The sequence below is a fragment of the Pelophylax lessonae genome, assembly GCF_965119305.1.
Source record: "Pelophylax lessonae genome assembly, chromosome: 12".
NCBI classification, from domain to species: Eukaryota; Metazoa; Chordata; class Amphibia; order Anura; family Ranidae; genus Pelophylax; species Pelophylax lessonae.
The window spans coordinates 94450952-94478741 of NC_138779.1; the positions used below are offsets into that span (position 1 = coordinate 94450952).

At 41.8% G+C, this 27790-nt stretch overlaps 1 protein-coding gene across 2 annotated transcripts in view; it reads right to left on the bottom strand.

Annotated features, from left to right (window-relative positions):
- Nucleotides 1–27790, bottom strand: part of TTYH1 (tweety family member 1) — a 311500-nt gene that overhangs the window by 40343 nt on the left and 243367 nt on the right. For both annotated transcript variants that reach the window (XM_082274354.1, XM_082274355.1), the window contains exons 6-7: nucleotides 10621–10693; nucleotides 3548–3623 (exon numbers count right to left, since the gene is read on the bottom strand). In XM_082274354.1, coding sequence (XP_082130480.1) covers nucleotides 3548–3623; nucleotides 10621–10693 — 149 coding nt within the window. The remainder of the gene's footprint in view (nucleotides 1–3547; nucleotides 3624–10620; nucleotides 10694–27790) is intronic.

Genomic DNA, 27790 nt, shown 5'->3' on the forward strand with positions numbered 1-27790 from the left:
AAAGTGAACAACTGAGGGTGGCTATGCTCTTTCTTACAGTGGGACCATAAAGAAGGAACATAGGCACCCTCTAACAAGAAGTAAGAAAACAGCAGCAAATAAATAAATAAATAAAACAATTGAGATTAGGAGGAGGCTGAGAGCAACAGAAGGTACTTATTTGGGTTAAGAATATATACACACATACATGTATACCTAAAAAGAATATATTGTATATGTGTATATTTATTTATATATACAGTATATATATATATATATATATATATATATATATATATATAGATAGATATATATATTTATATATATATACAGTGGCGGCTGGTGCTCAAAATTTTTTTTGGGGGGGGGGCGCAAAAAGAAAAATGTAATAGATATTGCTTCGCGGCAAAAAACGCGGTAAAAAAATTGCGTGACTTTGAGGTCATGGTACAGGCATGGCACAGGTGATGGTACAGGCGTGGCACATGTGATGGTACAGGTGATGGTACAGGCATGGCACAGGCATGGCACAGGTGATGGTATAGGCATGGCACAGGCATGGCACAGGTGATGGTATAGGCATGGCACAGGAGATGGTATAGGCATGGCACAGGTGATGGTATAGGCATGGCACAGGCATGGCACAGGTGATGGTATAGGCATGGCACAGGCATGGCACAGGTGATGGTATAGGCATGGCACAGGTGATGGTATAGGCATGGCACAGGCATGGCACAGGTGATGGTATAAGCATGGCACAGGTGATGGTACAGGCATGGCACAGGTGATGGTATAGGCATGGCACAGGTGATGGTACAGGCAGGGCACAGGTGATGGTATAGGCATGGCACAGGTGATGGTATAGGCATGGCACAGGTGATGGTATAGGCATGGTACAGGCATGGCACAGGTGATGGTATAGGCATAGCACAGGTGATGGTATAGGCATGGCACAGGTGATGGTACAGGCATGGCACAGGTGATGGTATAGGCATGGCACAGGCATGGCACAGGTGATGGTATAGGCATGGCAAAGGTGATGGTATAGGCATGGCACAGGTGATGGTATAGGCATGGTGCAGGCATGGCACAGGTGATGGTATAGGCATGGCACAGGTGATGGTATAGGCATGACACAGGCATGGCACAGGTGATGGTATAGGCATGGCACAGGTGATGGTACAGGCATGGCACAGGCATGGCACAGGTGATGGTACAGGCATGGCACAGGTGATGGTATAGGCATGGCACAGGTGATGGTATAGGCATGGCACAGGCATGGCACAGGTGATGGTATAGGCATGGCACAGGTGATGGTATAGGCATGGCACAGGTGATGGTATAGGCATGGTACAGGCATGGCACAGGTGATGGTATAGGCATGGCACAGGTGATGGTATAGGCATTGCACAGGTGATGGTACAGGCATGGCACAGGCATGGCACAAGTGATGGTATAGGCATGGCACAGGGGATGGTATAGGCATGGCACAGGTGATGGTATAGGCATGGCACAGGTGAGGTCACAGGTCGGCTTCAATCACTTACCTGCTTTCCTCCTGGGCTGCCTGCGAGACGTCCACGGCGCTGCTCCTCTCCTCGAGTCCTCTTCTTCTGACGGCGGCGGGATTCCGGGAACCGTCCACGGTGCTGCTCGTCTCGTCCTCTTCAGTCTTCTTTGACGGCGGCGGGCTCTCTGGGTCTTCCGATCGGTCCGGCGGGAAGGAGATCAGGCGGTGATGGTGCGTGGCTGACGCACGCACCGGCACCGCCCCCATTGCGCTGTCAGCGGGGTCAGCAATCGGATGTCCTGGATGATGATTGGTCCAGGCTGGAGACTGGACCAATCAAAGCCAGGATATTACGAAAGTGGGGGTGTCCTAGCGCTATGACCTGCGCCCAGGTTACGCCCCAGAAGGCAGCCAATCGGCGCCACTGCTGGGTTGTAAACCCCACCCCGCCATAGCCACCACATAGGCCGGCGAACGCAATTTTTTTTAAACTTTATTGTTCTTTTTGTAATCTTTTTTTTTTCTTTACTTTTTTTAGGGGGGGCGGTGCCCTGGCGCCCCCTATGCACAGGCCGCCACTGTATATATAACGACATAGTTAACAATGGTGCGAGCTTCCTCCCCCCCCCCCCACCAAACAAAAATAATTTAAGCAACACAGATTTACTATACATTTTCAACCTCGGGTAGCGGTCCTAGGAAATCAATCCATACTCTCCATATTTTTCAAATCCTATTATATCACCCTGCCTCTTATAAAATATTTTTTCCCCTCACTATTTTATTATTTATTCTTCTCTGCCATTCCTCTAGTGAGAGAGGTTTCGATTTTATCCAATTTGACGTAATTCCCTTTCTAGCTTGATATAAACATCTCATCACTGCAATCCGTTTGGGTCTTGGCCTCACATCCCATCCCAGATTTTCCAGTATACATTGCAACGAGTCCATCTGCAAGTTTAAGTACCCCTTCCCAGTATCTATGCACCTTGTGGCACCTCCATAACATATGAATCAAACCTCCGATTGCAACTGTACATCTAGGGCAGACCCATTGCGACTCTACATCTAACGCATCGTCTGGCCGTCACCCAAATTGAAACAATCTTTTAGGTGTGTAGAATGCTCTATGGATAATATAAAGCTGTGTAAGTCTTTGAGCTGCTGATAAGGACAATAAGTCTGTCGAGGAGACCATATCTTGCCACTGAGCTTCTGTTATTGTACCCACATCCTCTTCCCATTTACCCCTACTAGCAAACTGAGAATCATTTTCCAATACTTTTAAGTGGATATTATTATACAGTTTTGATATCATCCCCTTCAATGAAGTAGACTCAACCACCATTTTTAACAAGGGAACTCCCACCCATTCCAACTTACTTCCTTTAAATTGTTTAGTCAATGCGTGTCTTAATTGTAGTTATCGGTAAAAATGACTATTTGATAACCCAAATTCTTCTTTCAAAACCTGAAATGTTTTCAATTCTTCCGCTTGATATAGATGTGACAATCTTGCTATACCCCTCCATTTCCAATTATTAAAATACTCTAGCCCCATAAGCTCTGTAAGTTTTTTATTATCCCATATGGGAGTATAGTCTGTATAGTCGGCATATTGAAATAATGCTCTTGTTATATTCCAAATCGTTATCATTTATTTTACTAAGGGACATTGGTCCTGACTCCCAATGAATTGGCCTCTAAAGCTTCAATTAAAGAGGTATGTGGGGTACAGGCCAACATCGCTTGTGAACTATAACTAGTAGCGCTGCCAAAAAATAGCTCCAAGGGTGTGGAACTGCCATGCCCCCCGTCCCTTGGCAGCTACAACAGAAGGTACGTCTTTGGGTTAAGAATATATACACACATACATGCATACCTAGATAGAATATATTGTATATGTATATATTTATATATACAAATATATACAGTATATAAATACACAAAATTTTGTGTTACTTTATTTATCTATCTCTGTAAGTATATTTTTGTCAGAAGAGTAAAGGTTTCCTAAATTTATAATATAACATCTTTTTAATAAAAAATATTTCCTACCTGGACTGATGTTTGTGATCACCTGAGTCTGATTCATCATATACTCATCTGGATCCGAACAGAAATCACTTAATCCCTGCAGAGATTATATAACAATATACAATTAAAAATTAAAAAGAAACTATAGGCAACATGTCAGATTACTTAGTAAACTGCTACCATCATCCAAGAAATACTATAAATGTGTAAAGACAGAAAGCCTACTTAATGAACCTCTATCAGAATGCTCATGCCTATGGCATACTTATACAGGATCAAGTATAGGATCATTCAGAAAAAAACAGCAGACATAAAACTTGGCAAGCCAGTTGAAAGCCAGCTGAAAAAAAATAAAATAAATGTCAGGAAAAAAACTAAAGCCAATCAGCAAGTATGTAATGTTCCAATAGATTTTAAAGTGCACTACAACAATTTAACTTAGAGTCCCCAGACTTTAAAACAAAGCAGAAAACCATCCCTGCAGCAATACAATAATGGTAATCTTTTTCATTATCTAATCTAATTCTAGCACTTAAATCAGGGACTGGCAGAATTTTGATCCATGTATGGGCATTCTGATTGTACCCAAGTGGATCCATTGATCGACTTGGGTACAACCAGCCTTTCTGATTTTTCTTCATGTGATTACTGTCAGTGGCTAAGACCTCTAATAGTAATCATTGTATTCTGCCTACCCTGGCGGCTCCCCGCACCCCCCTGCTGGCATAATATAATATCGCTGCAGGAGGCATTCTCCCATCTACACTGAATGTGTTGATAGGGGAATCAAATGATTTTCATTCCCCCGTGGTGGAGGGAAAGAGAATTAGATAATCTATGGGTTGCTTAACTGGACAGTAAGGGCCAGGGCTGCCACCAGTCATTCCTTTTAGGTGCCTAAATAGGTAGATTCAGCAATTACTGGTTAATATAGCAATGCATATTTTTTAGAATTATTTGTAGAAAGCCTCTTTTAATCATGCATTTTTTTAAAAATGTGTACTTTTTATTCCTAGAAGAAGAAGCAAGCGCGTGATTTAACCTACTCGCATCCAACCGAATCCAATATTTTTACATGTTCCACCCATGGGTCTTGTTTGCAAAGTTATGCAAATATTTTCTCTGATTGTTATGATAGCATGCAAAGCAAAGTGAGCGAGAAAATAGAGTTCATTAGGCCATCTCTGCCTCCATCGTAATGTGATCTTTGCATGACGGTGAAAATTTCATCCTGCTGTGTTCCCAGTAGACTGAGCAGATGAACACATTTCACTTTTCATTGAATGACCCCCCCACCCCCCTCTCTTATTCTACCATTCCCATAATAGTAATGAACTTGAACTTCAGACCCACAGGGAGTTAAATGTGGCTTGGGGAGGAGGAAAAGGTGTCGGTGAACTGGGCAACGTGATTCAGGTTCAGTACAATTGCATTAATACCTCATTTTGGAGGCTAATTAAAACTGACAGATGCGACAGAGGGTGAGGGGTGGGAGAAACCACTGACCCAGCACATAAAATAGACCAATTAAATTATCTCGCTTCATGGAGCTTGATGGGCATGCAAGCAGGACAAAGAATAGAGCAAAGGCGGGAGGACCCTCCAGCAGAGAGCAAATGAAAGACACAGCACAGTTGTTGACAACTGATTCAAAAAAAAATTGAGGATTAGATCTATATTTCCATTTTGGGAAAACTGCAGGAGGCTGTCTGCAAAAGGAAACTTTCCAGAATTCTGGAAGTGCAAATTGCCAATGAGATATTGCAAGGCTCAGACATGTGTGAGGTCTTCTGGTGTGAACCTTTAAAGGGCCAACACATATGAGGAATATCAAACTCCAGAGATTGTATCAAACAAAAACTTTATACTTTGGAAAAATAATAACAAATGTGAACCTTGCAGATTCCCTGTCTTCTTTGTTTTCTAAGTACTGTGCACACCCTCCACTGTAACTCACTCTGTAAGCTACAAAGTACTCTACCTCTGAGCTTCGGTACACCTTTCTGATTAAAGAAGCATTCCAGGTAAAGGTATATTTTTACATTGTTACGTTGGTACAGCTTTGGACCAAAGTATCTATTTACATTCCATACTTGGCCGATCTCCCTGGAAGCTGGAAATCATTAAAATAGACATGACTACTCCAGTGATCTACACTTGCTTCTGGGTTCCCACTTAGCAGCTGCTCTGCATGAATGCAAAGCATTCTCTGATTGGATGAGGTGGAGAGGCAGGGAGATGACATAATGCACTCCACCTTGTCCAATCAGAGAAAGCATTGTCTGAGTGGCACCTGTGCCAATGGAAGATCTTCTATGTTCACAATGCATCAGGCCAACCGCTCAACACAGGACAAAAAAGCAACTGGAGATCACAGAAGTAGTGGTGTCTACTTCAGTGATTTCCAAGAGCATTGGACATGTATGGTATATACATAGTTACATTGGTACAAGCTGGACCAATGTAACTGTAAAAATATACCATGTCTGGAATTCATCTTTAAATTACCTGCAGTTATAGAATGCAAAGTGGATTTGAATAACTTTTCTTTTATTTATGTTAGGCATCAAAACTGTAATTATTGAATCACGTAAAAAGGAAATATTACATAAGAATATTTTGAATTCTCATTTTTAATCAGCAAGTAGGCTCGTGTTAACATGCATACCTGTTTAGCCTTATTTTCACTACTGAAAGAAAACTGTTGCTTACAGATCTCAGTAACTCAAACTCAAATGTTGACATATCTAAGTATTTCAGGCATATCAGTGACTCACACCCTCTCTCTTCCTCTCTCCTGCTGTGTACAGGGAGCTCCTTCAGAAGTTTTTATCAGAGAGAGAGAGAGAGAAGGGTAATGGGGGTTGGTGCTCTCTCTATAGAAAAAAATAACACGTTTCTAAAATATTTGTGGATGCACCCTGAAAAAAAAAGATTATTTGCTATATTGTTTACTATCCCTCTCTAGTGTATTTTTAAAGTACCTATAAATCTTTTTTATTATACAGTTTTTTCCCCATTAACTGGCTGGTGCGCATTTTTAAAAAAGTCAACAACAGTGATAAATTAGATGCATTCTATTTGTGCTATCATCGCCTGAGGAAGGAGCACGCATGCTCCGAACGCGAGCACCCCCCTGCCACTATTGGATGTAAGCCTGGATACTGAACGCTGCCAGAAACACAGGAAGTGTCGGACTCCACCGGCACACCCAGGACCACGGCCACCACAGTGTACTTCCCTAACATCCCTGCAGTGTTGCAGATGAACCATCACCATTTGCTGATCAACTATTTCCTCTGTGTGAGTTACTACATTGTTTTTATGTAATAAATAACCTTTTAATCTACACTGAGGTGGCCCTGCTTTTCTTCTCCTACCCCTATTTGTGCTATCATACTATTGATTTCAAATGTTTGTTCTTATATTGTACTTTTTACAGCATTTTGTTAATATTATGATCTTTGACTTTCATGTCCCAACTGGCAGTTCCTTATGAATATGTCCGAGTTATGTTGCCTTCTAGAGTTGACAAAGGAGGTAGAACCTTCAGAATGCATTGTCTACTAACTCTCGCGTTCTACATCTCTTAAGTGTTTCCCTTACATAGTTACATAGTAGGTGAGGTTGAATAAAGACAATAGTCCATCCAGTTCAACCTGTGTAGGTGTGTGTGGCCGTAATCATCTCACATACCCCTGAATGTTCTGATCCTTGAGATGTACGTCTAAGAGTCTTTTGAAAGCCACCATACTTCCCGCAGAAACCACCTCTTGTGGTAGAGAATTTCACAATCTTGTAGCCCTAACAGTAAAGAACCCCCCACGTTGCCTGAGGTTAAAACGCTTCTCCTCTAATCGCATTGTTTGCCCTCGAGTCCTCATGCAATCCCTTCGACTGAATAGCTGTTTTTCTATGCCGAGATCACCATTGAGATATTTATAAATTGCTATCATGTCCCCTCTCAGGCGTCTCTTCTCCAGGGAGAATAAATCAAGCGATTGCAAACGCTCTTCATAATTAAGGTCCTCCAATCCCCTAATTAGTTTAGTTGCCCTTCTCTGGACTCTCTCCAGCTCCAACACATCCCTCCTGAGGACTGGCGACCAGAACTGGACAGAATACTCCAGATGTGGTCAGACCAGAGTTTTATAAAGTGGAAGGATTATAGTCTTATCTCTGGAATACATCCCTTTCTTTATGCATGCTAATATTCTGCTGGCTTTGGCAGCTGCCGCTTGACATTGCATGCTATTGCCTAGTCTATCATCAACCAAGACTCCCAGATCCTTCTCCATTTTTGATTCCCCCAAGGGATCCCCTCCTAACGTGTATTGTGCTTTTATGTTTTTAGTCCCCAAGTGCAAAACCTTACACTTCTCCACATTAAACCTCATTTGCCATGTCGTTGCCCACTCTGTTATTTTGTCCAGGTCATTCTGTAGGATATCTGCTTCATGCTGTGCAGTTATTGCCCTGCCCAATTTTGTGTCATCTGCAAAAACTGATATCGAACTACTGACCCCGTCCTTAACTACCCTTAAATTCTGAGCCATGAGCACGTTGCCAGACACAAATATAATTTGTTGTAAGCAGTACTTCTGGTTGGAATACCAAATAATTTTAGTAGGCACTTAATAGGAGCATGTTGTACAGTAAATCCAAAGTAGCCTGTATTCCAGGAATATTGAGTTAGAAATTTCAGCTCCCACCTTTTACTCCTCCTTCCTTCCAATAGCAAAACAAAATGATAATTCTTGGTAAATTAATTGGCTATAGCCAACAAAATGGATGCCCCATGGTATGAAGGTGATAATGTTTTCTGCAACTGCTGTCTTTTTCTCAGTGCACTTTCTTTCAGTAGTATTGGAACACTGTGTCTCAAAATTGTAGTTTTCAGTGCTAAAAGCTGTCTTTCCACACCTGGATGTCGCTAACAAAAAGACTCTAAGCTTTGTGGAGGAGAAGACATGAGTGTTAAGTACAGTGTAGTGGGTAACATATGTGGGTAAAAAATTGTGACTGACTGTTATGCTGACTTATTGTTTTCAGTGAAATCTGGATCTCTGACAAGGATCAACTATACAATTGGGAAATGTCAGTTCAAAGTCCGTGCTCCTTATCTGCAAACCTGTTCTGGGTCAGTGGGATAGAGTAATAAAGCTAAAGTGTCAGAATACCAGGCGGGCAAGAAGCCCAGCTACTTGCAGAAGGAGGCCACTAAAGTCTTTGTTTCTTTCATGGAAGGTTGCCTTTAACTGAGAGGGGTTGATTTACTAAAGGTAAACAGATTGTTCACTTTGCAAGGAAAGCTGCACTTTTCAGGGGAATTTGCCCTAGCACTTAGTAAATATGATACTTTATGTAGCACCCTCCTAGACAGGTGAGGTGAGGAGAGGTGCATCATGGGATTGGTGATAAAAACAGAGGGCACATAAGCAGAGTGTCTTTTGGTGGGAGCAAAGTCCCAGGAGGAGGTGGACAGCTGAACTCATCCTGCGGGTGTGAGGAAGATGGAAGGCCTAGTGAACCAGGAGTGTGGAGCTGAGCTGCAGAGGATCCAGAGTGTTGATAAGTGGAGCTGCTTGCAGAGTCATCTTGGGAAAAACAGTACTGTGAGTACCAGGAGATCTGCATAGGGGTCTGCTTAAGAGAGGGGACAACTCCAGAGAAGTCAGGGGATCAAGGAGCTAGCTCACACAAGGAGTGTATCAGTAAAGGGGGTGCTGTGTAGTTGACCCTGAAGATTAGGAACAAAAGGGGTGCCAGGAAGGGCCCTGAAGTTGTTCAGGAGTACAGTTCAGTTGCCTCAGAGTACAGATTACCTCAGGGAATTTATTCAGTTCTGCATCACAGTCCGTGACAATTTGAAACAGCGGCCTAGCCGTGACTAGCGTCCCTCAGCGTTACCCAGCGCTATTCAACATTTTCCAGTTGTCCCCGCATATTGTGTATAGTGTATAAAGTTGGAGTATCCCACTTTTCCCTTTCCCATCCAAATTCCAAATAAAACATAAAAACCAAAGCTACTGGACTGTTTACTGACTGAGCCATAATCACTTGGAAAATGCCTAATTGTCATGCTGTTGCTAATGGTAACCCAGGGGAACCCGTAACCAGCACCTCCCATGGGAGTAGTGCTACATTTACTTTATAAAGAATACCCAATCCCCCTGCAAGGAAAAGAAAAAAAAACAGCACTTTTGATTGCACATGATTGGATGATGGACGCATAAACAGCCTATTTGCCTTTAGTAAATCAACCTCAGTAAATTAGCCATTTGATAAGAAGAGGAAATCAAGTAGGAAAACACTCAAACTGTAGATGAATCAAGAATTAACTATTCTGAGATGGGCATGCAACAACACTTTACAAATGACAATTCTTGTTTAGAATAACCTTTTTCTACCTAAAAATACATTTTGGTTGTTGTAAAATATCACTTTTTTGGTATTATATTGGATAGTTTACATTTACTGATAAACCCAGTATTAGCAGCTTTGTGAACACACAGCCTATGTTTAGTCACAGTTTCAACCCATGCCCTGTGCTTTTCTATCATCTTCTGTAAAGACCCCAAGGTATATGATGCAGGAAATGGCAAGTCACATCCTCTCTTTCTTTTCAGCTGCCATCCTAATGCTTAAAATACCAGAGTTCAGGGTAAGCCTTCCTTTCAGCCTGCCACCCCAGACAAGGTTTTCACCCTGTGAGTCAGAGTTATAGAAAAATATTACTCTGAAAAAATATTTTTTGACAAGGCCAGTATGTACATATAAAACCTGTTTTTACTGCTAAAGTCACAAACAGAATTGCAGATTAAAAAAACAAAATATTTCCCAATATTGGGTGGTATAAAAGGCGCCACACTATATTACTATTTACAATCACACAACACCTAAGCACTTTGGGTTTTAAGGCAATAATAGGTGATATTATATATATACCGGTATATATACAGGTATATATATAATGTAAAAATAAAATTATGTGTATACAATTGTATTTTTTTTATACTCTGTGCCTTATAAACCCTAGTGCTTAGGTGCTGTGTGATTTCCTAATGGTTTAACATTCAGATATGTAAACTTACCACAGCAGTGGCCATCTCAAGTCCCATAGATCCCCAGCTGAGTAACAACACAAAAAAGCTCACCACAGTCATTCTGGAAAAACAGACAGAAAATACAGAAAGTCAACAACGCAGCTTTAATTCCACAGTAAGTAATTGCAATAAAATAAATGCACTCACAATTCTGTAATACCAGCTTTCTACATGCAATAATAACTAAATCCGTGATTAAAGCCGAACTACAGCCTCTGTCAGGTCATTGTTAACTAAAGATATTTATATTTACCTGTATATTCCATACCTTAGAATACAGTACAGGAGACAGGCTGAGAGTCCCTGGGTTATAGGCTCATCCCTTCAGGTGATTGAACACTGGCAAAGCTTTTGAGGACACGCCACCCAGAGTGCTGTCCGTTTAACCTTCACCACTCTGTGAGTCCTTGGTTTTGTAGCAAGCAACGCAATCTAACCAAGTAATAGAAGTGAGGGAGTCCTGTTTCCTGTACTGTGCTCCAACATATATATTTATACAAGTAAGTCAAAATTACTCTTATTTTACTTGTGCAATACAGGGAACAGGCTTAGTCAGTCTTTGAAGCAGAAAACATTGGTCATGTGCTGAAAGTTTTGCTGGAGAATGACATCCGTGATGCTGTCACCTACACCAAGCACGCCAAGAGGAAGACCGTCACTGGCATGGATGTCACCTATGCCTTCAAACGCCAGGAGCACACTCTCTATGGATTCAGAGGCTAAAGCTTGATACCCATCTACCCACTTCATCTACCTATGACTTCCCCAAGCAATAAATGAGAGGGATGGGCAAAAACTAGTCAAACAGGACTGTGGCAGCAGGTCCAACAACAGCCATGGGTCAACAGACCCAACAGCAAGAACATTGTGGACAAATCTGCATGAGCAGAACATTGGATGTTCATCTGATAAAACCTTAAAAAATATGAACACATTATTAGGTGGTCTAGCTGGGCTAGAGAGACCTGGTGCCAGGAAACACCCACTGATCTGGTGGAGTGGGTGCAAAAAAACACAGGAATTTTGTCCATTAGCGTGTAAGCTTTAGAGATCCAGCAAGCAATGGTTGATTTGGAAGCAGGGTGTCCCCTGCAAGGTCCTGGGAGCAGGACAAGTCCATCTTTCTGATAGAAACTGCTGCTTTAAGGTAGACTCTAATGGCTCTGGCTACATCCTGGCAACGAAGAGCAATTTATTTGGGGTGCTTTGGAGCAGGGCACATAGATGGAAGAACTATACCCTCATTTAGGTTGAAGTCTGATATCACCTTGGGAAGGAGGGATGCCTTAGATGTAGAACTAACTACCTTGTCATTATGAAGGATCAGGATGGGCTCCTTGTAAAAGAAAGGCACCAACTCTGAGACACAACTGACAGTTGTGATTGTAGCCAAGAAGGCCACCTTGGGGGGAAAAGTCATCTAAGGGATATGCCTGATGGGTTTAAAGGGTGGTTTCTTTGGTGCAAAGAAAACCAAGCTGAGGTCCCAAGGAAATGCAGGGTGTTGTAAGGGAGGCCTGATCCAAGAAAAACCTTGTATAAAGATTTGACCAGGGAGAGTGAAGCCAGTGTTTTATGAAAGAGAATGGACAAGGCCAAAATCTGTTCTTTTAGGTATTTTAAGCCTAAATTCTGGTCAAATCCAGATTGAAGGAAGGCCAGAATGTATGGCACAAAGGCTTATCTGGGATTGACATGCCTTTTTTCACACAAGGCAAAGAGGGATTTCCAGGTATGATAATAGTTCTTTATGGAAGTGGCTTTTCCAGCTTTCTGCAAAGTAGGAACTGCGGGTCTTGCCTGATGGCAAGAGGCTAGGGATCATCTCTTGGAAGTCTAAGAATGTCTGGATTAGCTCAGCTATTTATTCACTTTAAGGTCATCACAGAAGAAAAGGGGGCATTCTTTACGTCTGGAGAAAGGAAATGTAATCTTCAAATACAAAAAGGCTTCTTCACAGTAAGAATAGACTCCCTCAAGAGGTGGTTCTGTCCAGCTCAGTAGATTGCTTTAAAAAATGCCTGGATTCTTTCCTAAATGCACATAATCTAACTGGATACTAATAGTTATAAATAAAGTTCATCCAGGGAATATTCGATTACCTTTTAGGGGAGCAGGAAGGATTTTTTTTCCCCTGCCGAGCAAATTGGATCATGCTTTTGTGGCTTTTTTCCCCTTCCTTTGGATCAACTGTGGGTATAGGATTGTGTATATAGGATTGTAAATTTCTTTTTTTTTTTCCTTTTATTGGTTGAACTGAGAGGAGCGTTTTTTTTTTTTTCAACCAGACTAACTATGCGACTATGTAACTATAGTTCTGTATACTCAGTTCTTGTGGGCCAGCTAGGTGCAATGAAAATTGCTGGCTTCTTCCCTTTTTTGCTCTTATATGTGGAGCAGACAAGGTAGAATACACACTGGATGCAAGGCATTGATTATCCTTACTTGAGACAAGAGGATTATAAAGGCATCTAATGCCAGTGCTAGAGGATTTTTGGACCTGGCCACAAACAGAGGTAGTTTGCTGTTAAATCTGGGGGCCAGGATGTCCACATCCAAGGCTTCATATTTCCTAGTGCTCCCTTAGTTGTTTGATGTAGACCCCAGGGTGGCATTGTCTGTTAGCACTCTGATAGGGATTACAAGGTAGGCCCAGTGTTGCAGAGCCATTTTGATTGCTTTGAGATCCAAGATGTTGGTAGATAACTTGGCTTCAACTGATGACCATGTTCCCTGTACTGTGAGGGACTGCAACAATCCTCTCCAGCCTGAAAGAATGGCATATGTTGTTATCACTTTCCAGTAATAAGGCAGGAAGAACTTGCCTATTGTTATGGTTGCACTGAAGATTCACCAAGCTAGAGAGTTCCTTGCCTGGCTGGATAGGAGCACAGGTAAGTTGAAAGAAAGAGCATGCTTGTTGCTGACAAGATGTTATGCTGGAGAGGCCTTGCATGAAATAAGGTAAATGGAACTGCTTCCAAGGAGGCTACCATGAGGCCTAGAACTGTGATGGAGAATCTCACTGAGGGGTTTGTCTCTGACCTCAATTCCTAAACATGAGTTCTGAGAGAGATCATTTTCTTCTCTGGTAGGAAAACATTCTCTTAGGATGTATCCAAGATCAGACCCAAGTATTCTAGGTGAAGAGAAGGCTTGAGAGAAGATATTTTGGAAGTTATTTACTCAAACCAATGCCTGGTGCATCTGAATAGTCATGTGGATGCTAGCAGATAGCTGCAGGGGAAATGAGTCCTTCAGATGAAGACAGTTCATATAGCCTGTGATCTGGATGTTCTGAATTTCTAGAAGTGCAAGAAGAGGTACTAAGACTTTTGTGAATGCTCTGGAAGCAGAGGATAGGCCAAAAGGCAGTGCACTGTCAACAAGAACTGTCTTAGCCTGCAAAGCACAGAAAAAACTGATGAGCGTCTTAAACTTTCTATCAGTAGAATCTTTGAATGAAGGAACACCTTTAATTGGTACAGTGAAATGTTTAAGACTAAAATGACAGGATCAGCTACCAGGACATACCACTATTTGGGATACTCTTTCCATTGGATAGAGCTCAGAAATACATTGGGAGGAGGGAGCATCTTCTCCCAAATTGCACAATCATAAATTGTCCATTCTATTTTTTCATAAACTGGATTTTTTTTAGATTTCGCAGGCCTCTTTGTACCCAAAGGGACATGGCAAGACAGAGGAAAATCGGCTGTGGCAATGTCGAGGCTTTTATGCAGAGGTTTGCATGTCCACCACTGCAAGCATGTTGCGTGAAGCTCCTGCTTCAGGTAAAAAAGAGTCTGGGGGAGAGAAATCTTCCACAATCTTCTCTAAAACTGCCTCTAGGTCTTCTTTATACCCTTCCATGTCCACCTCTTCAAGGCCGGGCATATCAGGATCTCATGTAGAGATGGTAGGGCTGGATAAGAACCCTGGCATTTTGGAGCCCTGGACAGTGATGGCTGTATTTAAGCCATTAGTTGTTCAAGAAATTGAAGCATCCTCACTAGACAATTTTATAAAGGTATCACTGGTGGTAGGAGTACTCATTTACCCCAGAACAAAAAGCATAAGCCTCAAACTGACAAATCTTCTCCCATACTTTAAGTCAAAAAAGAGTTCCACAAAGATTAGCAGACCTCTATTCTGCCGTTACAGACATTTTGAACCAAGTATCTATTGCAATTGTGCCAATGCAGGAAAGGTTTCAAAGGCATTAACCCCATCTTGGATCTGAAGGCCTTAAATGTCTTGTGACCGGAGGCCAGGAAAAATTGTAATTAAGTTGCTGGGCTGGGTCTAGGCTCCATAAAACTTCTAGTCTGATTAGGGATAACTCTCCACCTTGGAATCCAATACTTTGTGCATGTCAGACTGGGAAGCTCTTTTTTTTTTTTTTGCTGATGGTTAGGTGCCAGGGGAGCAGTATGTTGCCACAGGGCAGTTAGTCAGGGCCTGTTGTGTTACGGTAGTAATCATCCAAAGTAGCCAAATATTATTTTCTGGTTTTGCTGTTAAAATGCCTTTTCATCTGTACATAGACTGCACGTATGGGTTTCACCAAGACCTGCTATTTGCTGTGCCTATTAATTGTGCTGTAGATTCTTTCATGGAGTCACACACACCCTGCTGCTGTCGTCATTCAGGTCCAAAAGTCAAACATAGAATTTACCAGTTTCAGGGGCTGTCAAACCAGCTGCTAACAAGAACCTATGCTTGTAATTATTCTGAATAAAAACCCATTAAGGCACAATTCGCACAGGCGCTTTGCCACATTGGGAAAGCTAGCAGCAAAAATCTACGGATTCCTGCTGCAAGGACTGAAAGCTCCATGCAGATAGCCTATGGTGATAAAATATGTTTTTTTATTTAAAAAAAAAAACAATGTTTGATCCTTTAGAATCACTTTAGAGTAGAACTAAAGGCAAAACTTTTTTTCATTTTGGATAAAAAGCCTCGCACACATGATCAGATTATCGAACAATCTTGGGTCCGATTTTTGTTGCATGCTAGTCTCATATCGAAAGTGAAGAGGTTACTTTCATATGAAAATTCCCATACGACAGAATTCAACTTCAAAAGTGATGTCATGTGTTGAATTGTTTTGTATGTGTTCTTTCATTTCTGAGCATGCCTAGTCTTGCTCTTACGATTTTTTTTCGGACTAAGACTGTACTAATTAAACAAAAATCGGACATTGTGTTGGCGTACGATAAAAATTTTATAGCCTGCACATCCAGATTTTATCGTCCAAAAATTCGTAATCGGCTGTCGAAGCACTATACTAACAATCCGAAGATCGGCAGATCGTTCGTCGGACGAAATTTTACTACCAATTTTCGTATCGTGTGTACGGGCCTTAAGGGAGGGTTCTAACCCCCGTTGGGTTTTTTGCTATCTGTATTCTACAGGGGAGATTTCTCTTCACCTCCTGTCCCACAGCCAAAACAGGAAGTGAGAGGAAATCCCTTCAAAAGTGAGGGAATCCTGGGTTGTCACCAGGGTCACAAAACTAGTGTTCCCATTGGAAGATTTTCCCTCAATTACTGTTCAGGTGACAAGAGTGGGCCTATGGCCAGGAGAATGACACAATATGGCGGAGGGTCCCATCAACAACAGATGGGTAGCTGTCCTATTCAGGAAGAATCAGGGTGGGGTGGGGTCTTGCTCAATTTGGCACCAAAACCTATCCAATCCAATGACTATGCAGAAAAAAATTGTACAAATTTGGCAGAAAACCAACTGTGAAAACATTAGGTGTGGCACCTTGACAGTGCAGAAACACTGGAATAGGGCAGTAAAGGCAGCATGAGATTGTAATGCAGTGGTGGCAACAGATGGTTATGCTGTCAGGTCAGCAGCAGTAGAAGAAACTGGTAATGGTGTCAGGATGTGATAATGGTAGCAGGCCTGCAGTGGTGGCAAGAGATGGTAGTGCTATCATAATTTTTTGGGGCCATTTTCAAAGAAAAAAAAGTATTTGTGAGCATCATCTGCAAGGATTTGGAACTCACTGTCTAATATTTAGGTGCCTTAACTCACTGGTTAATCTTTAAATAGGTAAGCCGATCAACTATGCTTGAGGACTGGTTGATTTTTTTTTTTTTTTTAAACTTCTGATGTACTAAATGCAGCAAAAAAAAAACAAGAAAACCTCTGACGTTGAAGCCTGTCCTTGGCACTACTATGCGTGGCTCCATGCTGACTCTAGTTCCTTCATGATGTGTCATGAGGAAAGCCTTTTAAACCATTTGTAAGACTTACATCCATATGATCAACTTAATAGCAACAGAAGTTGTTACTGACACACACAAGTAGTCCTAAAAAGGACTGTTGAGTCTATTCACTGTAAATACAACCAAGAAGCGACACACACCACAATTAGGGGCAAGCCAATGGTTCGGACCGAACATTGGCTATTCAGGCATTCAGACCAATGCCCAATCTTTTGCCTGTTTGGCCCAATATTCAGCGGGAGTCAAGCATCTTCTATAGAAGCTTATTTCTTAAGGGGGGGGGGGATCCCAGATTCCAATAAGCCCGGGGGGGATCCCAGATTCCAATAAGCCCCCTGTTTCAGACCCCAAAAACCACTGGCTGTAGGGTATTCCAGCTGCTCAACTGGTCATGCTCAATGGCCCATTCATAACACCCAAAATTTTAGGAGGTTGTCCATTCTAAGGGTGTCCACATCCACCTTAAACCCCATATAATCAGAGATCATATTGTTTAGGTGCTGCCAACATTGGCTATTCAGGCATTCAGACGAATGCCCAATCTTTTGCCTGTTTGGCCCAATATTCAGCGGGAGTCAAGAATCTTCTATAGAAGCTTATTTCTTAAGGGGGGGGGGATCCCAGATTCCAATAAGCCCCCTGTTTCAGACACCAAACACTACTGGCTGTAGGGTATTCCAGCTGCTCAACTGGTCATGCAATGTACAGAGATCACCCAGAGGAGAATGTTTTTTTTCTCAAGAAAAGTGGAGTTACGCTTTAAAAGAAAATCTGCTATACGCTATTACTGTACCAGTAACCTATTCACATTTATAGGAATGATTATGTGATCTTTGCTTAGGGGGACTGATAATCGGACAGAACCAGACAATTAGCGGGAGCTCCCAGACATCACATGGCTGAAGAGGAGGTATTTGCAACCCTTAGTTCAGGTTTAAGCTAAGAAGGTATTACCAATCCTTGGGCATCTAGTCAGTTGACTGACTGCTTTGGAAGCATAAAACATCAGCAAGTATTGGAAGTTTAAGATGTTTTGGTGTTGGTCTGCTTTAAAGCTGAACACCAGACATACACCTGAATAGATATATAAAATGTATATATGAGAGCTGTTTTACTTGCCAAAGGATTTCTATTTTTTTTCCATCCAGCCCTGAATTTTACACATCTCTGCCACACAGCACAGCCCTGTCTCTGCTGCAGTTTCAGTTTCGCTTATAGTTCTCTTTCCAACCCAAGCCCTGAGAATGGACAGTGAGAGGCAGCACACTGATGAGCTCATTTTTTGTCACTCTGTTCTCTCCTCCTATCAGCTTATTGAAGTACTGCATCTCCCTCCCCTTTCGCAGCTCCGCTGTACAGTTTGTACTGCAGATTGCAAGAGGCTGATATCTTGCAAAATTCAGGAACTTAAGATGCTTGCATTTACAGTAAATATAATAAGTATAATGTAATGATGTAATAATGAATATAGGAAAAAAAGAAGAAAAAACTGTGCTAATGAAATAAAGTGACCAAATAGTATATCAATTATCTAAGCAGCAATTCTCCTGTGAGATATATACACAGTCCATAACAATAAAAAGCCTTTTTAGAGTCACGCTGAATATGAGATTATCTATTTAAAACAAACCACAAGTAATCATGAAAATTTAAATATCCAAGATAGTGAACTAGATTTCAAGATGAGAGTATTCTTGTCAATACATCGGCATCGCCACTAGAGATGTCGCAAACCTAAAATTTGCCATTCGCGAACGGCGAACGTGAACCTCCGCAAAAGTTCGCAAACGGGCGAACTGGGCGAACCACCATAGACTTCAATAGGCAGGCGAATTTTAAAACCCACAGGGACTCTTTCTGGCCACAATAGTGATGGAAAAGTTGTTTCAAGGGGACTAACACCTGGACTGTGGCATGCCGGAGGGGGATCCATGGCAAAACTCCCATGGAAAATTACGTAGTTGACGCAGAGTCGGGTTTTAATACATAAAGGGCATAAATCACCTAACATTCCTCAATTGTTTGGAATAACGTGCTTTAAAACATCCAGTGTGTGTATACGATCAGGTATGATGTTGTATCAATCAGGTAGTGTAAGGGTTACGCCCACTTCACAGTGACAGACCAAACTCTGACAGACCAAACTCCCCGTTTAACGCACCGCAAAGAACCGCAAACAGTCCATTTGCAGTGGGTACAGTACAGTCTGTGGACCTGACACTCACTGGCAGGCAACTATAAAAAAAATTTTTTTTTTAAATTTGCAAGGTGCTGTGCCACCGTATATGAGTGGTGGGCACTGCAGTGGGCACAGTACACTCTGTGGACCTGACACTCACTGGCAGGCCAGGCAACTGCAATTATAAAAAATATATTTTTTTTAATTTGCAAGGTGCTGTGCCACCGTATATATGAGTGGTGGGCACTGCAGTGGACACAGTACACTCTGTGGACCTGACACTCACTGGCAAGCTAGGCAACTGCAATTATAAAAAATATATATTTTTTTAATTTGCAAGGTGCTGTGCCACCGTATAAATCAGTGGTGGGCACTGCAGTGGGCACAGTACACTCTGTGGACCTGACACTCACTGGCAGCCGTCAGGCAACTGCAATTATGACAGGAAAAAAAAAATATTTTTTAAACTGCAAGGTACTGTGCCACCCAATATGAGTGAGTACAGTCTGTGGTGGGTCTGTGGCCTCTCACACACGGCAGGCAGGCAACTGCACAATAGATATATATATATATATATATATATATATATATATATATATATATATAAAAAATGACTGAAATACCAGCCCTAAAAAGGGCTTTTTGGGGTGCTGTCAGGATGCTGTCCTTACAGCAGGAGAGGACCGAGAACACTATCTAACAACTGTCCCTATTAACAGCAGCAGCAGCAGCACTCTCCCTGCTCTCACTAACACACTGCTTCAGAATGATCTAAGATGGATGCTGCCCTTGCTTTTTTATAGGAGGTGGGAGGGTGTGGGAGGGAGGGTATGCTGATTGGCTGGAATGTGTCTGCTGACTGTGAGGGAACACTATCTAACAACTGTCCCTATTAACAGCAGCAGCAGCACTCTCCCTGCTCTCACTAACACACTGCTTCAGAATGATCTAAGATGGATGCTGCCCTTGCTTTTTTATAGGAGGTGGGAGGGTGTGGGAGGGAGGGTATGCTGATTGACTGGAATGTGTCTGCTGACTGTGAGGTACAGGGTCAAAGTTTGCCTCAATGATGAAGTATAGGGGGAGGACCGAACATCGCATATGTTCGCCCGCAGCGGCGGACACGAACAAGCGATGTCCGCCGGGAACTGTTTGCCGGCGAATAGTTCGGGACATCTCTAATCGCCACCATCCACCACCTGGAATGTGTGATCACTTGAAGCACCATCAATACAGATAAAGGGCTTGCTTACCAGCTCACAAAAACCTCCTGTTAAGGAAGGTCAGTGACACTTGTGGCTACACACCCAGCCAGGGCCTTTTGGTGCCATCTGAGGATCCTCTGACAGCATGGAAGTAAACCATCCAGTGTTTTTGTAAGACATCCCCAAAGCTCCACATTGTGTAAAATCTTTAAAACCTTGTTAGAGAAGCTCAAAATTGCACCTACATCAAGAATAGTAAAAAATCGCCTTTAATATCAATGTCGCCGGCCAGTGATACAGCAGAAAACTTTCCTTCTGGGACTTAAGGAATGCAATGAAGTCGGCACGTTGCTCCGCCCTACACATTTCGTCATATGGTGACATTGTCCAGGGCTTAGAGGACGTGCTGTGTCATCGCTTTAAAAACATTACAACTTAACCAAGCCTTAATCTGAGTCTCAGGCGGCCAATCAAAACATTAATATAGGACCAGACCTCGAACCCTGTTCAAAATCTGATCGTATAGTGGATGAAACTAAGCAATAAAAGATGCTGGAAATAAATCTAAACCACTACCTTCCAAAAGTGTCCCAGGAATGGTAATAGTGAGCACCACCACAGCACCCAGGTATCATTAAAATATGCACCAAAGCTGACCTCATCAACAGGAAGTGTCATAAATAGTCAGGAGTCACACCACCATATTAGATTACAGTGGCCTCTAATATTGAGAGATCCACATAAAAAGTTTTAATAAGCATTATCAGCAGACTTCACAACAATAGTTGCGGAACTGTCTAAAATGTTTTTAAAGCTATATTCAACTGCAGGAAGTGTCACAATTATTTCAATGGGGTCACCTCACTGCAATCGAAGTGGCATCTAGTGGATAAAAATCATACAACACCAAATGGATTCCTCTGTTAGGAGATCATTATTACTAAAAAAACTATTATTAAACTAGAAATGAAATGGAAAACATTTAATAAACAAAATATAAGATAAATAGCCTAAATTATTATACTGTTCACTGTTAGTTGGTAAATAAAGAGGTGCATAGTAATGAGGCCAGGACCTCATTCCATGTCATTTAATGTCTCAGTGTTAAAACCAACCTAAGAAATTGCCAGCGACACCAAAAAAACTGGTGGCCAGCCTCAAGAAATATAAAATATAAATCAAAATAAAAAGAGTAAAAATAAATTAGAGATATATCAATTAAGCTGCAGGACTTGCTTGGTCCTGCCCACATAATGGAGCCCACAAGGGCATTGTAACAGGTACACCACCCCAGTGGTAGAACATGTAAGGTTTTTTCTCCTTTTCTTACAACTGATTGATGGTACACAGTTGACATTTTCTGCACTGTTAATGTCCTGCAAGATTTTGAAAAAAATACAGATATTTTGATGGTGGATTATAGACATTTGGAGAAATTCTATCCCTTAGGGATGGAGCTATCCTAAAGACTTGATCTTCCTCCCTAAGGGATAGAATTGCTCCGAATGTCTATAATCCGCTATTAAAAAATCTGTGTTTTTTTCAAAATCTTATGCGATAATACCAGTGCAGAAAAAAGTGTGTATTATCAATGGTTGTAAGAATAGGAGAACGAATGGCTTTACTTCCATGAGCACCTCTCGTGCTTTTAGAATTGAGCCATTCATTACATGTTCTACCACTGAGGTGGTGTACCTGTTACAAAGCCCTTGTGGGCTCCAATATGTGGCCAAAACAAAGCGAGCCCTGCAGGTTAGACTCAAAGAGCATATTAATAATATCAGAAAGAGTTTGAAGAACCATTCTGTGTCGAAACATTACGAAATGGTATATAATAGGGACCCTTTAAATACTATTTTTCTGGGCATTGACAGGTACAGCCCCCGAGAGAGAGGTCTCTGGTTAGAGACATTTCTAAACTTGAAATGCAATTGATACATAAGGTGAAATCATTCAACCCCTATGGCTTAAATGTAGATGTTGATGTTAATGCATTAATAGATAATTCTTAAATGTAATGTCCTTATACCCACCGGTATGATGTATTGTTTTCTGTATATTTTAGATATTGTAACCTCTGTCTGAGTCTCAGTCAGTTCACTTAGGGGAGGGCAGAGGGGAGCTTATTGAGGATAGCCTAATTCAAGTCAGGGAGTCCAATATGCTTAGATGATATATTTGTAATTTATTTTTACTCTTTTTGCCATTTTTTTTTTGATTTATAGTTTATGTTTCTTGAGGCTGGTCACCAGTTTATTTGGTGGTGGTTTTTTAGGTTGGTTTGAACACTGAGACAATAAATGACATGGCCTCATTGCTATGCATCTCTTTCTTTACCAACTTACAGTGAAGAGTATATTAATTTAGGCTATTTAGCTTATATTTTGTTTGTTTATTTTTTTCTTTTCATTTTTAGTTGTGATAATGATCTCTTAAAAGAGGAATCCATTTAGTGTTGTATGATTTTTTTCCACTAGATGTCACTCTAGTCGAATGCAGTGATGTGACCCCATTGAAATAATTGTGATGCTTTCTGTAGTTAAATATAGCTTTTAAAACATTTTAAACAGCTCTGCAACTATTGTTGTAGAGTCTGCTGATAATGCTTGTTAAAACCTTTTATGTGGATCTCTGAACATTAGAGGCCACTCTAGTCTAATATCGTGGTGTGTCTCCTGCTGACTATTTATGAAACTTCCTGTTGCTGAGTTCACCTTTGGTGTATATTTGAATGATTTGTGGGTGCTGTGGTGGTGCTTGCTATTACCATTCCCGAGACACTGTTGGAAGGGAGTGGTTTCGATTTTTTCCAGCATCTTTTATTGTTTAGTGTCATCTACAATACGATCAGATTTTGAACAGGGTTTGAGGTCTGGTCCTGTATTTATGTTTTAATTGGCTGCCTGAGATTTAGATTGAGGCTTGGGTAACTTGTAATGTATTGAAAGCGATGATGCAGCACGCCGCCCCTGCCTCAAAGTACATCACCCTGTGACGAAACATGTAGGATGGAGCGACGTGCTTGCCTTTATGTGTTCCTCAAGTCCAAGAAGGATGGTTTTCTGCTGTATAACCGGCCGGCGAGATTGATGTTAAAGGCGATTTTTTACTATTCTTGATTTAAGTGCAATTTTGAGCTTCTCTTATAAAGTTTTAAAGATTTTACACTATGTGAAGCTTTTTGGGGATGACTTATGAAAACACTATCTGGACAAATTACTTCCAGGCTGGGAGAGGATCCTCAGACAGCACCAAAAGGCCCTGGCTGGGTGTGTAGCAACAAGTGTCACTGACCTTCCGTAATAGGTTTGTGTGAGCTGGAGAGCAAGCACGTTATCTGTATTGGCGGTGGTGATACTTCAAGTGATCACACATTCCAGGTGGCGGATGGTGGCGCTGCCGATGTATTGACAAGAATACTCTCATCTTGAAAATTATTTGCACTTTTCAATTTTCAATATCAATTGTGGTTTGTTTTAAATAAATAATAATGAATATAGAGCTGCAATAATTTCTGTCTTTTATATCTGTCAATAAATCAGTTTTAGGACTTGTTTACCCTGTGTGGGTTGGCTGACATTTTTCTATACTGGATAAATGTCAATCACTGCAAGTTGAAACTGTTAGTGTGATTTGCGGTGCAGTGCGGACAAATGCAGCATGTCTGTGATTTTCTGAAGCACATTGGATGGCACTGCATGTCACCTCACCACATTGAGGGAAATTGCTATTGCATTGAGAATGGACTTTCCCGGCACCACAACATGACAAAAATGTCGTAACAACCACATTGGTTGGTGTGCATTGTCGCAGGGAGGTTGCTGCATTACTCTATAATTTATATAGGTACGTTTAGTAGCGGTACTGGTTGCACAATGCAATGGGGGGGGGGGGGGCATTTTTCCTACGACATGTATATTATCATGTCCGGACGACTTTGTAGCTTAAAGGGGGTGGTAAAAACTCAGCTCAACTGCCCATTTTTACTGTCCCCTGACCACTAGTGTACAACTTGCTGCCTGTTATAGAAAAAGTGTGAAGACAGAAATATGTAACTGATACTGGTGACCTCTCTTTTAGTTAATACAAGGTTTTTGGCTGCTAAAGCCAAACTTAGGAAACAGTGACCATAGGTCAATAAGTTTCAGTATTAATTACAGTAATAGGAAGCACAAGGGTAATATTAAGACCCTGAATTTCAAAAGAGCCAATTTCCCAAAACTGCTGCTAGAAAATATCAATTGGGATAGAACCCTGGGAACAAAGAACACGGAGGAAAAATGGGAGTGCTTCAAGAGCATACTTAACAAGGGGATTGGCCAGTGCATTCCAAAGGGAAATATATTTAAAAGAGCAAAGCTAAACCCTGGGTGGCTAAACTCCAACATAAAAATGCATATTAGTGCTAAAGAAAAGGCCTTCAAAAAATACAAGGCTGAGGGGTCATTGGCAGCATTTAAGCATTACAAAGAGTGTAATAAGAAAAGTAAAGATGAAATCAGGGTGGCTAAAATAGATCACGAGAGACATATAGCGGAGGAGAGTAAAAAGAACCCCAAGAAGTTTTTTAAGTATATAAACAGTAAGAAAGCGAGGCCAGAACACATTGGTCCCATAAAAGATGACAAAGGAAATATGGCCACTGAGGACAGAGAAAAGGCGGAAGTGTTAAATAATTTCTTCTCTTCAGTCTTCACAAAAGAATCGGGGGGCTACACGAACCTAGCTTGTAAGACCAAACTAAACAATACACCTCAGGAAATAACGCCATGGCTAACAGAAGATAGACTTAAAACTAAACTAGAGAAACTTAACATAAATAAATCACCTGGACCGGATGGCTTGCACCCGAGGGTTCTTAAAGAGCTCAGCCAGGTGATTGCCAGACCATTATTCTTGATCTTTAAGGACAGTTTACAGACATGTATGGTGCCAGCTGATTGGAAAAAAGCCAACGTGGTACCAATATTTAAAAAGGGACCGAGATGTATCCCGGGTAACTATAGGCCGGTCAGCCTAACATCTGTAGTCTGCAAGATTTTGGAGGGGATGTTAAGGGACCACATACAAGACTTTAGTAATGAAAACTGTATTATTAGTAGTAATCAGCATGGATTCATGAAAAATCGTTCTTGCCAAACCAATCTATTAACCTTCTACGATGAAGTGAGCTGCCACCTAGATAAAGGGAAGCCTGTGGATGTGGTGTATCTGGACTTTGCAAAGGCCTTTGACACCGTTCCCCACAAACGCTTACTGTACAAACTAAGGATGGTAGGTATGGACCATAGGGTGAGTACCTGGATAGAGAACTGGCTCCAGGGGAGAGTCCAGAGGGTGGTGATTAATGGGGAGTACTCAGATTGGGCGGGTGTGGAAAGTGGGGTCCCCCAGGGTTCTGTCCTGGGACCAATCCTGTTTAATTTATTCATAAATGATCTAGAGGAGGGGATATCTAGTACAATCTCAGTATTTGCGGATGATACTAAACTAAGCATGCCAATATCTTCTATGCAGGATGTGGAAACCTTACAAGCGGACCTGAACAAAATAACGGGGTGGGCAACTACATGGCAGATGAGGTTTAATGTTGAAAAATGTAAAGTAATGCACTTGGGGGCCAGAAACCAGAAAGCAAGCTACTCACTAGGGGGGGAACCTCTGGGTGAGTCTAGGATGGAAAAGGACTTGGGGGTACTGGTAGACAACAGGCTTGGCAGTGGCATGCAATGCCAAGCTGCTGCAAGCAAAGCCAACAGAATACTGGGATGTATAAAAAAGGGGATTCACTCCAGAAATAAAGAGATTATTCTCCCGCTCTACAAGACTCTGGTCCGGCCACATTTGGAGTATGCTGTCCAGTTCTGGGCACCGGTCCTCAGGAAGGATGTGCTGGAATTGGAAAGAGTCCAGAGAAGGGCAACAAAAATTATTAGGGGAATGGAGGACATCAGCTATGAGGAAAGACTACAAGCACTGAACTTATTCTCTCTGGAGAAGAGACGATTGAGGGGGGGATATGATATCAATGTACAAATACTGTACTGGCGACCCTAGCATAAGGAACAAACTATTCAGAGAGAGGAGATACAATAAGACACGTGGCCATTCACTAAAACTAGAGGAAAGGTGGTTTAACCTTAAAATGCGTAAGGGGTTCTTCACTGTAAGAGCGGTAAGGATGTGGAATTCTCTTCCACAAGCAGTCGTATCAGCTGGGAGCATTGATAGTTTCAAAAAACTATTAGATGGGCACCTTGGAGACCACAACATACAGGGGTATACAATGTACGGTTAAAAGCAAACACACACACATCATAGGTTGAACTGGATGGACTGATGTCTTTTTTCAACCTCACTAACTATGTTACTATGTTAAATCCGATTCAATGGTTTTAGAACATTCTAAGTGGCTCTTGCAACCTAGGACAAGCCTCCAGGCAAGCATGTAGATCATGTTAGGCAACCAGGAATCTTGCATTCTATGAGGTTAACAATGACAACCTTTTTATTACTCTGCACATTTCTATTAGTGTGTCCTGCATGCCCACTGAACTGTATAAACATCACAGGTACAGTACAGGCACAAAGTACTTCTAGCAGCCTTTTTTTTTTTTTCAAATCTGCTGGCACGCAAGGAGTTAAGTGTCTGCCCACCTCCTGGATCTCTCTCTTCTTTTTTACAATTGAGTGTTTTGCTGAGCAACCCTTCACAGCAGCTGTCACATCTTTTTTAGCTGAACTGCCCACTCTTCATATCCCCTTGCCCAAACACAGAATGCATTTGTAGTCTATGAACTCCTTTATAAAATCTAAAAAGCTATCGTGAATGGGCAGGGAAGAGGAGGGATGGGACACATGATTGTTGAGTAGGAGAGCCACATCTCTCCTTTTGGAGTGCCAGAGTATAGTGAAAGCTATACAGTCAGTGCTCGGCAAACCAATTGATTGTAAACAAAAGAAAGAGAGAGCTTCAGGAGGTGGCATGCACCTCCTTGCACATAACTCCTTGTATACCAGCAGATTTTAAATGCTTTTTTTTTAAAGAATATCTAAGGTCAAAATGTCAATATTATATTACTTTTTCTACACGTGGTGTAGAAGAAGGTGGGGGTCAGTACAGGAATCACTGCTACTTTATTAGATCCACCTTCCTAGTACAAGGTTGGACCTCCCTTTTGCTTCAGAACTGCCTTAATTCTTCATGGCATAGACTCAACAAGGTGTTGTAACATTCCTCAGAGATTTTGGTCCATATTGACATGATAGCATCACGCGGTTGCTGCAGATTTGTCGGCTGCACATTCATGATGCAAATTTCCCATTCCACCACATCCCAAAGGTGCTCTTTTGGATTGAGACAGAGGCGTAACTAGGACCTTCAGGGCCCCGGTGCAAGAAACCATGAAGGGCCCCCAGGAACCCTAGCCTTCAAGCCTGGGGCTCTTCCCACTGATCCTGGGGCCCTTTACTCTCATCGCGGGGCCCTTTATTACGGTCCCGCAGCTGGACCCTTTCACAAGTTCTGCAGT